This window comes from Oncorhynchus tshawytscha, linkage group LG10 (genome assembly GCF_018296145.1).
Source record: "Oncorhynchus tshawytscha isolate Ot180627B linkage group LG10, Otsh_v2.0, whole genome shotgun sequence".
Classification (NCBI taxonomy): Eukaryota; Metazoa; Chordata; class Actinopteri; order Salmoniformes; family Salmonidae; genus Oncorhynchus; species Oncorhynchus tshawytscha.
In genome coordinates this window covers 74,361,502-74,375,139 of record NC_056438.1, presented here as the reverse complement: position 1 = coordinate 74,375,139, position 13,638 = coordinate 74,361,502, and the positions used below count along the sequence as shown (strand labels likewise).

The 13,638-nt window shown below is 45.4% G+C and overlaps 1 protein-coding gene across 1 annotated transcript in view; it reads left to right on the top strand.

Annotated features, from left to right (window-relative positions):
* LOC112260878 (supervillin) overlaps window positions 1-13,638 on the top strand; it is a 118,776-nt gene that overhangs the window by 77,930 nt on the left and 27,208 nt on the right. Inside the window, exons 15-18 of the mRNA XM_042329049.1 lie at window positions 1-811; window positions 3,594-3,732; window positions 5,029-5,085; window positions 12,635-12,785. The exon at window positions 1-811 is cut by the window's left edge and continues 99 nt beyond it. Coding sequence (XP_042184983.1) covers window positions 1-811; window positions 3,594-3,732; window positions 5,029-5,085; window positions 12,635-12,785 — 1,158 coding nt within the window. The remainder of the gene's footprint in view (window positions 812-3,593; window positions 3,733-5,028; window positions 5,086-12,634; window positions 12,786-13,638) is intronic.

Here is a 13,638-nt window from a genome sequence, read left to right as displayed (position 1 = left end):
CTTTCACCCAGCTTCCTCAGACTCTGCCCAAACCTTACACCCAACAACCCCCACAAACTCCACCTCAGCCCCATCCCCAGCCTTACGCTCATCCACCTCAGCCCCATCCCCAGCCTTACGCTCATCCACCTCAGCCCCAGCCTTACTCTCATCCACCTCAGCCCCATCCCCAGCCTTACACTCATGCACCTCATCCCCAGCCTTACTCTCATCCACCTCATCCCCAGCCTTACTCTCATCCACCTCATCCCCAGCCTTACTCTCATCCACCTCATCCCCAGCCTTACTCTCATCCACCTCATCCCCAGCCTTACTCTCATCCACCTCAGCCCCATCCCCAGCCTTACGCTCAGCCCCATCCCCAGCCTTACGCTCAGCCCCATCCACCTCAGCCCCATCCCCAGCCTTACGCTCATCCACCTCAGCCCCATCCCCAGCCTTACGCTCATCCACCTCAGCCCCAGCCTTACGCTCATCCACCTCAGCCCCATCCCTTCACCCAGGCACTTTCAGCCCAGGCCAAGCCCCAGGAAAGAGAGAAGCGATTCACCCAGCCATTACCCAAGCCCTACTCTCAGATAACCCCTCATACTCAACCCAACGCCCAGTCCTTCTCCCAGCCTCCTCCTCCCCAGACCACTCCTCAGACCCTACCCGAGCCCACGTCCTTCCCCCAGTCCCTGGTCAAGTCCAGGTCCCTGCCTCTGGACAGCAGTGACGTCTTCGCAGGACACAGTGTGTCCGACCTCCTCTTCCCCACCGAGACAGAGCCCTCAGAGATGTCCACCAAGCAGATGTCCATCAAGGAAAGGTGAATATGTGGGGGTAACTGGTTATATAAGGGCTACGTAGTACCACAGTAATACCCATAATATACTTTTAGCACCTTTTTTTCTATTTAGAACCTAATAGGGTTCTTCAGCTGTCCCTATAGGAGAACCCTTTGAAAACCCCCTTTGGGATCCATTTAGAACCCTTTCCACAGAGGGTTCTACCTGGAACCAAAAACGGTTCTCTTATGGGGACAGCCGAAGATCCCTTTTGGAACAGTTTTCTAAGAGTTTATAGTACCACAGTCTGAGTCATAGTCGCTAGCTTTTTCAAGCAGAAATTTGCTTCCTGCAACACTAACTCAAAAAAGTTCTGGGACACTGTAAAGTCCATGGAGAATAAGAACACCTCCTCCCAGCTGCCCACTGCACTGAAGATAGGAAACACTGTCACCACTAAATCCACCATAATTGAGAATTTCAATAAGCATTTTTCTACGGCTGGCCATGCTTTCCACCTGGCTACCGCTACCCCGGTCAACAGCACTGCACCCCCCACAGCAACTCGCCCAAGCCTTCCCCATTTCTCCATCTCCCAAATCCATTCAGCTGATATTCTGAAAGAGCTGCAAAATCTGGACCCCTACAAATCAGCCGGGCTAGACAATCTGGACCCTTTCTTTCTAAAATTATCTGCCAAAATTGTTGCCACCCCTATTACTAGCCTGTTCAACCTCTCTTTCGTGTCGTCTGAGATTCCTAAGATTGGAAAGCAGCTGCGGTCATCCCCCTCTTCAAAGGGGGGGACACTCTTGACCCAAACTGCTACAGACCTATATCTATCCTACCATGCCTTTCTAAGGTCTTCGAAAGCCAAGTCAACAAACAGATTACCGACCATTTCGAATCTCACCATACCTTCTCTGCTATGCCATCTGGTTTCAGAGCTGGTCATGGGTGCACCTCAGCCACGCTCAAGGTCCTAAACGATATCTTAACCGCCATCGATAAGAAACATTACTGTGCAGCCGTATTCATTGATCTGGCCAAGGCTTTCGACTCTGTCAATCACCACATCCTCATCGGCAGACTCGACAGCCTTGGTTTCTCAAATGATTGCCTCGCCTGGTTCACCAACTACTTCTCTGATAGAGTTCAGTGTGTCAAATCGGAGGGTCTGCTGTCCGGACCTCTGGCAGTCTCTTTGGGGATGCCACAGGGTTCAATTCTTGGACCGACTCTCTTCTCTGTATACATCAATGAGGTCGCTCTTGCTGCTGGTGAGTCTCTGATCCACCTCTACGCAGACGATACCATTCTGTATACTTCTGGCCCTTCTTTGGACACTGTGTTAACAACCCTCCAAGCAAGCTTCAATGCCATACAACTCTCCTTCCGTGGCCTCCAATTGCTCTTAAATACAAGTAAAACTAAATGCATGCTCTTCAACCGATCGCTACCTGCCCGCCTGTCCAACATCACTACTCTGGACGGCTCTGACTTAGAATACGTGGACAACTACAAATACTTAGGTGTCTGGTTAGACTGTAAACTCTCCTTCCAGACCCATATCAAACATCTCCAATCCAAAGTTAAATCTAGAATTGGCTTCCTATTTCGCAACAAAGCATCCTTCACTCATGCTGCCAAACATACCCTTGTAAAACTGACCATCCTACCAATCCTCAACTTCGGCGATGTCATTTACAAAATAGCCTCCAATACCCTACTCAACAAATTGGATGCAGTCTATCACAGTGCAAATCCGTTTTGTCACCAAAGCCCCATATATACTACCCACCATTGCGACCTGTACGCTCTCGTTGGCTAGCCCTCGCTTCATGCTCGTCGCCAAACCCACTGGCTCCATGTCATCTACAAGACCCTGCTAGGTAAAGTCCCCCCTTAAACCTCTGCTCGCTGGTCACCATAGCATCTCCCACCTGTAGCACACGCTCCAGCAGGTATATCTCTCTGGTCACCTCCAAAACCAATTCTTTCTTTGGCCGACCTCTCCTTCCAGTTCTCTGCTGCCAATGACTGGAACGAACTACAAAAATCTCTGAAACTGGAAACACTTATCTCCCTCACTAGCTTTAAGCACCAACTGTCAGAGCAGCTCACAGATTACTGCACCTGTACATAGCCCACCTATAATTTAGCCCAAACAACTACCTTTTCCCCTACTGTATTTAATTTATTTATTTATTTTGCTCCTTTGCACCCCATTATTTTTATTTCTACTTTGCACATTCTTCCATTGCAAATCTACCATTCCAGTGTTTTACTTGCTATATTGTATTTACTTTGCCACCATGGCCTTTTTTTGCCTTTACCTCCCTTCTCACCTCATTTGCTCACATCGTATATAGACTTGTTTATACTGTATTATTGACTGTATGTTTGTTTTACTCCATGTGTAACTCTGTCGTTGTATGTGTCGATCTGCTTTGCTTTATCTTGGCCAGGTCGCAATTGTAAATGAGAACTTGTTCTCAACTTGCCTACCTGGTTAAATAAAGGTGAAAAAAAATAAAAAACCTGTACCTGGTTATATAACGGCTATATAAGCTGGGGATTTACAGGCTTCTGTTAGCTAATGTTTGCAAACATTTTGGTTCACCCTGCTGTCTTTGAAAGGCTTGATGATCTAAAGATTATGAGACAGAGTGAGGCAGTGTCGAATGAGTTTCTGTGTCCTTGTGAAATATGTTTCTGCCTCTTGTAGCTTTTGAGGTGAAGGGGATTTATTTTTGGCCACTGCGTTTTCCTGAACTGAGACTAGCCTCTCTTGTTCTCGCTCTCTCTCCAAATGTCTCCCAGGCTGGCCCTGTTGAAGAAGAGTGGCGACGAGGACTGGAGGAACAGGATGAATAAGAAAAAGGAAGTGGTGAAGGTTTCTGTGACTGAGAGACACTCCACAGTACAGGGATGGGAGGCAGCACAGACCTACAAGAAGAAGGTGAGACTTCACATTATCTAACGGCGGCGCTAGGCCCCTGGGGCGGCGCTAGGCCCCTGGGGCGGCGCTAGGCCCCTGGGGCGGCGCTAGGCCCCTGGGGCGGCGCTAGGCTATTCCCTATATAGTGCACTACTTTTGACCAGAGTTTGACCACAGCTCTATGGACCCAGGTCAAAAGGATTGCACTATATTGGGAATAGGGTGCCATTTGATGCCAGTGCCTGGGTCAGAACAGCCCTGCATGGAGCATATGGTGCTAGTCTCCCTGGGGAGGGGAGGCAGGGGTATGGTGCCAGTCTCCCTGGGGAGGGGAGGCAGGGGTATGGTGCCAGTCTCCCTGGGGAGGGGAGGCAGGGGTATGGTGCCAGTCTCCCTGGGGAGGGGCAGGGGTATGGTGCCAGGCAGGGGTATGGTGCCAGTCTCCCTGGGGAGGGGGGTATGGTGCCAGTCTCCCTGGGGAGGGGAGGCAGGGTGCGGGGGAGGGGAGGCGGGGTGCCAGTCTCCCTGGGGAGGAGGCAGGGGGTGCCAGTCTCCCTGGGGAGGGGGGCAGGCCAGGGGGAGGGGAGGCAGGGCCAGTCTCCTGGGGAGGGGAGGCAGGGGTGGTGCCAGTCTCCCTGGGGAGGGGAGGCGGGGTGGGGTCTCCTGGGGAGGGGAGGCAGGGGTGGTGCCAGTCTCCCTGGGGAGGGAGGCAGGGGTACGGTGCCAGGGGGAGGGGAGGGGGGTACGGTGCCAGTCTCCCTGGGGAGGAGGGGGGTGGTGCCAGTCTCCCTGGGGAGGGAGGCGGGGGTGGTGCCAGTCTCCCTGGGGAGGAGGGGGGGGGGTAGGTGCCAGGGGGAGGGAGGCGGGGCGGGGGTGGGGTGGGGAGGGAGGCGGGGTGGGGTATGGTGCCAGTCTCCCTGGGGAGGGGAGGCGGGGTGGGGTGGGGTATGGTGCCAGTCTCCCTGGGGAATTATCAGTCTGGGGTCTTTGGAGAAATCCCTTGTCTATTTCAGACCATGATGAGATCCAGTCTAAATGTCACACTGCTGGAAGATTGAGTTTCTCTTGAACTAGCACTAGTGCTTCACTAAGACCTTGTTTTACAATATGTGTTGCTACAGAATCGCATGTGATTATATCTATTTAATGTGCAGTATTATATTGACTGACTATTAATCCTTTGATTTAAAGGGGCAATCCTCAGTTGAAACAATAACACGTTACCCCCTCACTGTTTCGGTAAAAAAGGGATGGGGCTGGAGAAAAGTAACCACTCTCAAATTCATATATGGACTGTGTTGTTTCCCATGTCTTCAGGAGGAAAGGATGGTTATTGATGGTTTTGCTGCTGTCACTGTGTCTGAACAGTTGTGGGTAAGACCTGATGAAGGTGCTGTGCCAAGGCCCATGTGCCAACGGTGGTCCACTGAGCTCTGTGTGAAACCTGCTGCTTCTTTCATTCCACTGAGCTCTGTGTGAAACCTGCTGCATCTTTCATTCCACTGAGCTCTGTGTGAAACCTGCTGCATCTTTCATTCCACTGAGCTCTGTGTGAAACCTGCTGCATCTTTCATTCCACTGAGCTCTGTGTGAAACCTGCTGCATCTTTCATTCCACTGAGCTCTGTGTGAAACCTGCTGCATCTTTCATTCCACTGAGCTCTGTGTGAAACCTGCTGCATCTTTCATTCCACTGAGCTCTGTGTGAAACCTGCTGCATCTTTCATTCCACTGAGCTCTGTGTGAAACCTGCTGCATCTTTCATTCCACTGAGCTCTGTGTGAAACCTGCTGCATCTTTCATTCTACTGAGCTCTGTGTGAAACCTGCTGCTTCTTTCATTCTCATGTGTTGCAACGTTTTGATAATTTCCCAACATTTTTCAGGTTTTCCAGAAATCCCGGTTGGACGATTCCCGGATGTATTGCTTATTCCCTCTCGATGGTGGTTTGGAATGCTGCTGACGAACACATTGGCTTGCACTTTTGCTTGATTTGAAGTCCGTATAGCAACGTTATTGTGTTTAGAGATAAGATGTGATGCTGCCAGTCACCGGCTTTTTACTCTGCTCAAAATGGTTGCTTTTTGTACCGCACACTGGTGACTGAGAGGAACGTGATTCATCAAAATGGTTGCTTTTTGTACCGCACACTGGTGACGGAGAGCAACGTGATTCATCAAAATGGTTGCTTTTTGTACCGCACACTGGTGACGGAGAGGAACGTGATTCATCAAAACGGTTGCTTTTTGTACCGCACACTGGTGACAGAGAGGAACGTGATTCATCAAAAGCAAAGAATATTACTGTAAGCCAGTAGTGACTGAATAAAATGGTAACCACCGACTTGTCTAGGGACCTGTTTTATGTGTCGAATTGGATACAGCAGCGTTAACGATTGTCCAGTTAGCGATTACTTCGCATTCAAGCGCCTCTGGTTCCCATGAGTTTGATACTGCTCCATTCCAGACATTACAATAAACTGTCCTCCCCTCACCAGCCTCCACTGTTGCATGCCGTTGCATTTCATGTGAGGGGCTCAGGTGATGCTGTAGATGTTGTCTCCCTCTCTTTAAAGGGGAAAATACATTGTGAACCAGCTAAAGATTTGACTGGGGAACCATCCCCCCCGTCTGCTTCAGCCCTGGACCCCCCATCATGACTTCAGACTTGATTTATCCAAAATAATCTCTGAGTTGTCTTCCGTCAGTGTGTTCTCTCTGCTCCTGGTCTCAGTCACAACTTGTGAATGATCATTTCTGGTTGTGAATGTTATGGTAACTCTCCTCTAGCCTGGCTACCTAAACTCCTTGCTCCGGCCAAACGCTACGCCACGGATGTTAGTTTCTTCTCCGTAATGGGTCTGGATCTGAGTACCTCCCCGGCGATTTCTAGAATGGAAATCCATTCTAGACCATCTGATTGGTGCCAGAAACTGATGAGTTGGGCCAGAGCCAGAACACACGTGGGTAAAGTGGCGTTTTGAAAATTCGTCATTCTCTTTGATACTCTGATTGGTTGGAGATGATCCAATCGCTGATTACTTTGTTTTGTACAGCACTCGTCATTTGACATCACCACAAACTACTTCATTGATGGCAGTTTCAGACTGAAGCATGTAGCGAACGGTAGAGCAGCGGAGGAATTCTGTTTGAGTCATCCGGCCACCTCCCCGGCAACCTTTCACTATCATTCCTCTGTATCTCTGCCTGACTGTCATTTTCTTCCTTATCAAATCAAATCAAATTTATTTGTCACATACACATGGTTAGCAGATGTTAATGCGAGTGTAGCGAAATGCTTGTGCTTCTGGTTCCGAAAATGCAGTAATAACCAACGAGTAATCTAACCTAACAATTCCAAAACTACTACCTTATACACACAAGTGTAAAGGGATAAAGAATATGTACATAAAGATATATGAATGAGTGATGGTACAGAGCGGCATAAGCAAGATGCAGTAGATGGTATCGAGTACAGTATATACATATGAGATGAGTAATGTAGGGTATGTAAACCAAGTGGCATAGTTAAAGTGGCTAGTGATACATGTATTACATAAAGATGCAGTAGATGATATAGAGTACAGTATATACGTATACATATGAGATGAATAATGTAGGGTATGTAAACATTATATTAAGTAGCATTGTTTAAAGTGGCTAGTGATATATTTTACATCAATTCCCATTTATTAAAGTGGCTGGAGTTGAGTCAGTGTGTTGGCAGCAGCCACTCAATGTTAGTGGTGGCTGTTTAACAGTCTGATGGCCTTGAGAGAGAACTTATTTTCCACGTCAGTGGTGGCTGGAGGACGAGCTCATAGTAATGGTTGGAATGGAATGAAAACCATGTGTTTGATACATTCCATTCCAGCCATTACTATTGGTATGAGCCTGTCTCTGATTTAAAGTGACAACCGACACCATTGATTCACTTCTCTTCTTCTCGTATGCACTTATCCAATCACCTCTGTCCTTAGGAACCTGTCTTATCCAATCACCTCTGTCCTTAGGAACCTGTCTTATCCAATCACCTCTGTCCTTAGGAACCTGTCTTTTCCTCCACATATTCTCCTCCCATCCCTCTTGGCCATAAGTACCAAGTGATTGACCCTCGCAGTCAGGTAAGAACATGCACCTGACCTGCCATGCATGTTTCACTGTTCTGCCTGGTACTTGGGCCGTGTCTTAAATGGCACCCTATTCCCTATGTAGTGCACTACCTTTGTCAAGGGTCCCGGTCTAAAGTAGTGCACTATAAAGTGAATAGGGTGCCATTTAGAAAGCACAATTGGTCTTTCATTATCCCGTCATGCCTGTCACTGATAAGGACTGGTTATACGTGTGTCTTGTGTACACATGATCACCTCTTGAACACCTCCCCCTATTCCTACTCATCCTATTCCTCGATCACCTCTTTCTGCCCTACCCCTTGGTTTTAGTGTGAATGAGAAGTATTGGTCAGAATGAATACTTATTCTACAAAGACGAAGCTACTCTACTGTGTTGCTTTCATTTCCAAGGGTTTTTTGTGGTTTTGATCAAGTGAAACATGCCATTTGGGAGACGACAACAGTAGCCTGTTAGATAGTCCTTGCTGTACAGCATCTGAACCTGGGGTGTGTTCAGAGGATGGGACGGGAAATAATGTGTGTACTGTAATAGTATCTCACAGTAAGAGATCGTTATAACAGTATATGTAAAAGTATTTGTAACAGTAACAGTTTGTAACAGTTTGTGTAACAGGATGTGTAACAGGATGTAATAGTATTTGTAACAGTTTATAACAGTGTAATAGTATTTGTAACAATGTAACAGCGTGTAATAGTATTTGTAACAGCATGTAATAGTATTTGTAACAGTATATGTAATAGTATTTGTAATAGTATTTGTAACAGTATGTAATAGTATTTGTAACATATGTAACAGCGTGTAATAGTATCTCACAGTAAGAGACTGTTATAACAGTATGTGTAACAGGATGTGTAACAGGATGTAATAGTATTTGTAACAGTTTATAACACTGTAATAGTATTTGTAACATATGTAACAGCGTTTAATAGTATTTGTAACAGCGTGTAATAGTATTTGTAATAGTATTTGTAATAGTATTTGTAATAGTATTTGTAACAGTGTGTGTAACAGTATACAGAACCAGTCAAAAGTTTGGACATACCTACTCATTCAAGGGTTTTCATTTATTTATTTTACTATGTTCTATGTTGTAGAATAATAGTGAAGACATCAAAACTATGAAATAACACATATGGAATCATGTAGTAACCAAAAGTGTTAAACAAATCAAAATATATTTTATATTTGAGTAGCCACACTTTGCCTTGATGCTTTGCACACTCTTGGCATTCTCTCAACCAGCTTCATGAGGTAGTCATCTGGAATGCATTTTAATTAACAGGTGTGCCTTGTTAATTTGTGTAATTTCTTTCCTTCTTAATGCGTTTGAGCCAATCAGTTGTGTTGTGACAAAGTAGGGGTTGTACACAGAAGATAGCCTTATTTGGTAAAATACCAAGTCCATATCATGACAAGAACAGTTCAAATAAGCAAAGAAAAACGCCCATCATTACTTTAAGACATGAAGGTCAGTCAATCTGGAAAATTTCAAGAACTTTGAAAGTTTCTTCAAGTGCAGTCTCAAAAACCATCAAGCGCTATGATGAAACTGGCTCTCATGAGGACCACCACAGGAAAGGAAGAACCAAAGTTACCTCTGCTGCAGAGGATAAGTTCATTAGAGTTAACTGCACCTCAGATTTCAGCCCAAATAAAGGCTTCAGAGTTCAAGTAACAGATACATCTCAACATCAATTGTTCAGAGGAGCCTGCGTGAATCAGGCCTTCATGGTCGAATTTCTGCAAAGAAACCACTACTGAAGGACACCAATAAGAAGGACTTGCTTGGGCCAAGAAACACGAACAATGGGCAATGGAAATCTGGAAATCTGTCCAAATTTGAGATTTTTGGTTCCAACCGCCTTGCCTTTATGAGACGCAGAGTAGGTGAATGGATGATCTATGCATGTGTGGTTCCCACCGTGAAGCATGGAGGTGGTGGTGGTGTGGGGGTGCTTTTACTGGTGACACTGTGGATTTTGTTTTTTACAATTCAAGGCACACTTAACCAGCATGGCTACCACAGCATTCTGCAGCGATACGCCATCCCATCTGGTTTGCCCTTTGTCCCACTATCATTTGTTTTTCAACAGCACAATGACCCAACACCCCTCCAGGCTGTATAGGGGCTATTTGGCCAAGAAGGAGAGTGATGGATTGCTGCATCAGATGACCTGGCCTCCACAATCACCCAACCTCAACCCAATTGAGATGGTTTGGGATGAGTTGGACTGCAGAGTGAAGGAAAAGCAGAAAACAAGTGCTTAGCATATGTGGGAACTCCTTCAAAACTGTTGGAAAAGCCTTCCAGGTGATGCTGGTTGAGTGAATGCCAAGAGTGTGCAAAGCTGCCATCAAGGCAAAGGTTGGCTACTTTGAAGAATCTAATCTAAACTATATTTAGATTTGTTTAACACTTGTTTTGGTTATAATGTGTTATTTCATAGTTTTGATGTCTTCACTATTCTATAATGTAGAAAATATTAAAAATGAAGAAAATCCCTTGAATGAGTAGGTGTGTCAACTTTTGACTGGTACTGTATGTAACAGTTGTCGTGTCTTTGGCAATGCTGGATTAAGTGATATGGCTATAAACTCTTAAAGACCTAGTAATATTTTACATCAATAGCAGTCAATATTAATTGTCACCTTAATTCAGTCTCATCTGAAAGTTGTAAATTCTTGGTTATCTTCACGAAACATGGCTAACAAGTTCAATCAGCAACGCAAAATTGGGTTTAATTATTTATTTACTAAATACCTAACTAATCACACAATTACATATACACAGAATGAATTATACCTTGATTACAAATTGCGTCATAAAGCAAAACGTCCCTAGCGGGCGGAACAGATATGACAGCTTGTTACACAAAAGAAAAGGGCTGGGTTTGAGTGAAAGAGCGGGAAGACTGAGGAACTAAGGGCAAAGCTGTGCTATCGTAAATGCAGTATCTTATGCATTCTAAATTACCGCCCATTTGGAAAAGGAAAATGCAATAAATATTTACTCTGAGCTGCGCTTCGGTAGGTTGGTGGTAGATGGAAGGCCGTGTTGCCCAACCGAGTCCTTTGTCCCTTGAAGAATGTCTCTGCTGGTAAATTGAATACGTTGTAGTAACATCGTTGTGTGGTAGACGGGATACTCTGTCTGGTCCTTCCTAACCCTCGTTTGCAGCAGCTGATTTTAACTCAACAGCTAGGAGGTATCACTTCTGTCGTGAATAAGAGTTCAAAGTTCATACCATTCGCAACCAAAGCTCACGCTGATGTTGGCTTCATTCTGTAGTTATTATCTGAACCATTCTGACATCGGACCGTCGTCCTCACATCCTTGGAACATGAGGTTATATTGTCGTCAAGGGCTTATATAGGAGGGCGTGTTTGAAAGGTTTTATAGCCCATGTCCCTTCACAGGGGCGGCCACTGATTGAGCAGAGCCCTATCTTACGAAAACCCAAATCTCACATTTTAGAAGCTAAAATCACATTTCATCCCATCACGAATAATTTCATATTCAAACATTTAAATTGAACAACAATTCCATGTGAATCCGATAACTCTGATGTGTAGACTTTCCACTGTAGAGTTTATGTCATCTTATCATTGATGAGAATGTCTCAGATGACAACCGAACTGTCATCATATTAAGTACCACTGCATATGTTCCTTTGGTCGGATTACCAGAATATCGTTCATTTCCCCCCACCTTCTGATGTTCCCAGAATCTCTATGTTAACCAAGGGTTTGCAAATGTAACATCAGTAGGGTAGAGAGGGGGAAAGAGGTATTTATGACTGTCATAAACCTATCCCCAGGCCAACGTCATGACACAGTATATGTAACAGGATGTGTAACTCTGTAACAGGATAGATAACTGTGTGTAACAGGATGTGTAACAATATATTTAACAGTGTACGTAACACAGTGTACACTACCGTTCAAAGGTTTGGGGTCACTTTTCTTTCAAGGACAAGGACATTTCTTCTATTTTTTTTGTCCATTAAAATAACATCAAGTTGATCATAAATACAGTGTAGACATTTAATGTTGTAAATGACTATTGTAGCTGGAAACGGCAGATTTTTAATGGAATATCTACATAGGCGTACAGAGGCCCATTATCAGCAACCATCACTCCTGTGTTCCAATGCCACGTTGTGTTAGCTAATCCAAGTTAATCATTTTAAAAGGCTAATTGATCATTAAACCCTTTTGCAATTAGTTTAGCACAGCTGAAGTGCTGATTTAAAGAAGCAATAAAACTGGCCTTCTTTACTAGTTGAGTATCTGGAGCATCAGCATTTGTGGGTTCGATTACGGGCTCAAAATGGCCAGAAACAAAAAACTTTCTTCTGATACTCATCATCATTCTATTCTTGTTCTGAGAAATAAAGGCTATTCCATGTGAGAAATTGCCAAGAAACTGAAGATCTCGTACAACGCTGTGTACTACTCCATTCACAAAACAGCGCAAACTGGCTCTAACCAGAATAGAAAGAGGAGTGGCACAACTGAGCAAGAGGACAAGTACATTAGTGTCTAGTTTGAGAAACAGATGCCTCACAAGTCCTCAACTGGCAGCTTCATTAAATAGTACCCGCAAAACACCAGTCTCAATGTCAACAGTGAAGTGGCGACTCCAAGATGCTGGCCTTCTAGGCAGAGTTGCAAAGAAAAAGCCATATCTCAGACTGGAAAACAAGGACATTTCTAAGTGACCCCAAACGGTAGTGTCTGTAACTGTGTGTAACAGTATATGTAACAGTGTATATAACTGTTTGTGTTCAGAGGATGGGAAAGGAGATGGAGATCCAGGCTCAGATGTCCATAGAGGAGAGGAAGCAGATCTCTTCAAGGGACGAGGCCTGGGAGTCGACAGGAAAGGGCGTGGCCAACAACTCTACCCAGTACACTGCGACCGAACACATGGTCAAGAAAGGTTAGAACACAGATGGTCCATTTGTCTGATCATTTACTGTCCACTCACACCTTTTTATTTATTTTTATTATCCTTTTTTTTCTCCCCAACTTCATGGTTTCCAATTGGTATTTACAGTCGTGCCTCATCGCTGCAACTCTCGTATGGACTCGGGAGAGGCGAAGGTCGAGAGCCGTGCGTCCTCCGAAACTCAGCCAAGCCGCGCTACTTCTTGACACAACGCCCGCTTAACCCGGAAGCCAGCCGCACCAATGTGTCGGAGGAAGCGTTGTACACCTGACGACCGTGTCAGCGTGCATTGTGTCAGCGTGCATTGTGCCCGTGTCAGCGTGCATTGTGCCCGTGTCAGCGTGCATTGTGCCCAGCCCGCCACAGGAGTTGCTAGTGCGTGATTGGACAAGGAAAATCCCTGCCGCCCAAACCCTCCCCTAACCCGGACGATGTTGGGCCAATTGTGCGCCGCCCCATGGGTCTCCCGGTCGCGGCCGGCTGCGACAGAGCCTGGACTTGAACCCAGAATCTCTAGTGCCTTAGACCACTGCACCACTTGGGAGGCCTTCCTTATGTATTTGATGAGAATGTTGACTGGTTGACCCTGTGAGCTTGGGGGTTCTCTAATTTCATTAGCAAATAATAACTGGTTAATTTGTTGACCTCTGAATGTATGCTTTGAATTGGCTTACTAGTTATTGAAGCATATTATAAACTGGGGGGTTTGAGCCCTGAATGCTGATTGGCTGACAGCCATGGTATATCAGACCGAATACCATGGGTATGACAAAATATTTATTTTTGACTGCTCTAATTACGTTGGAAAATATATCACAGCTAACATTGATCTATTTAATCAATA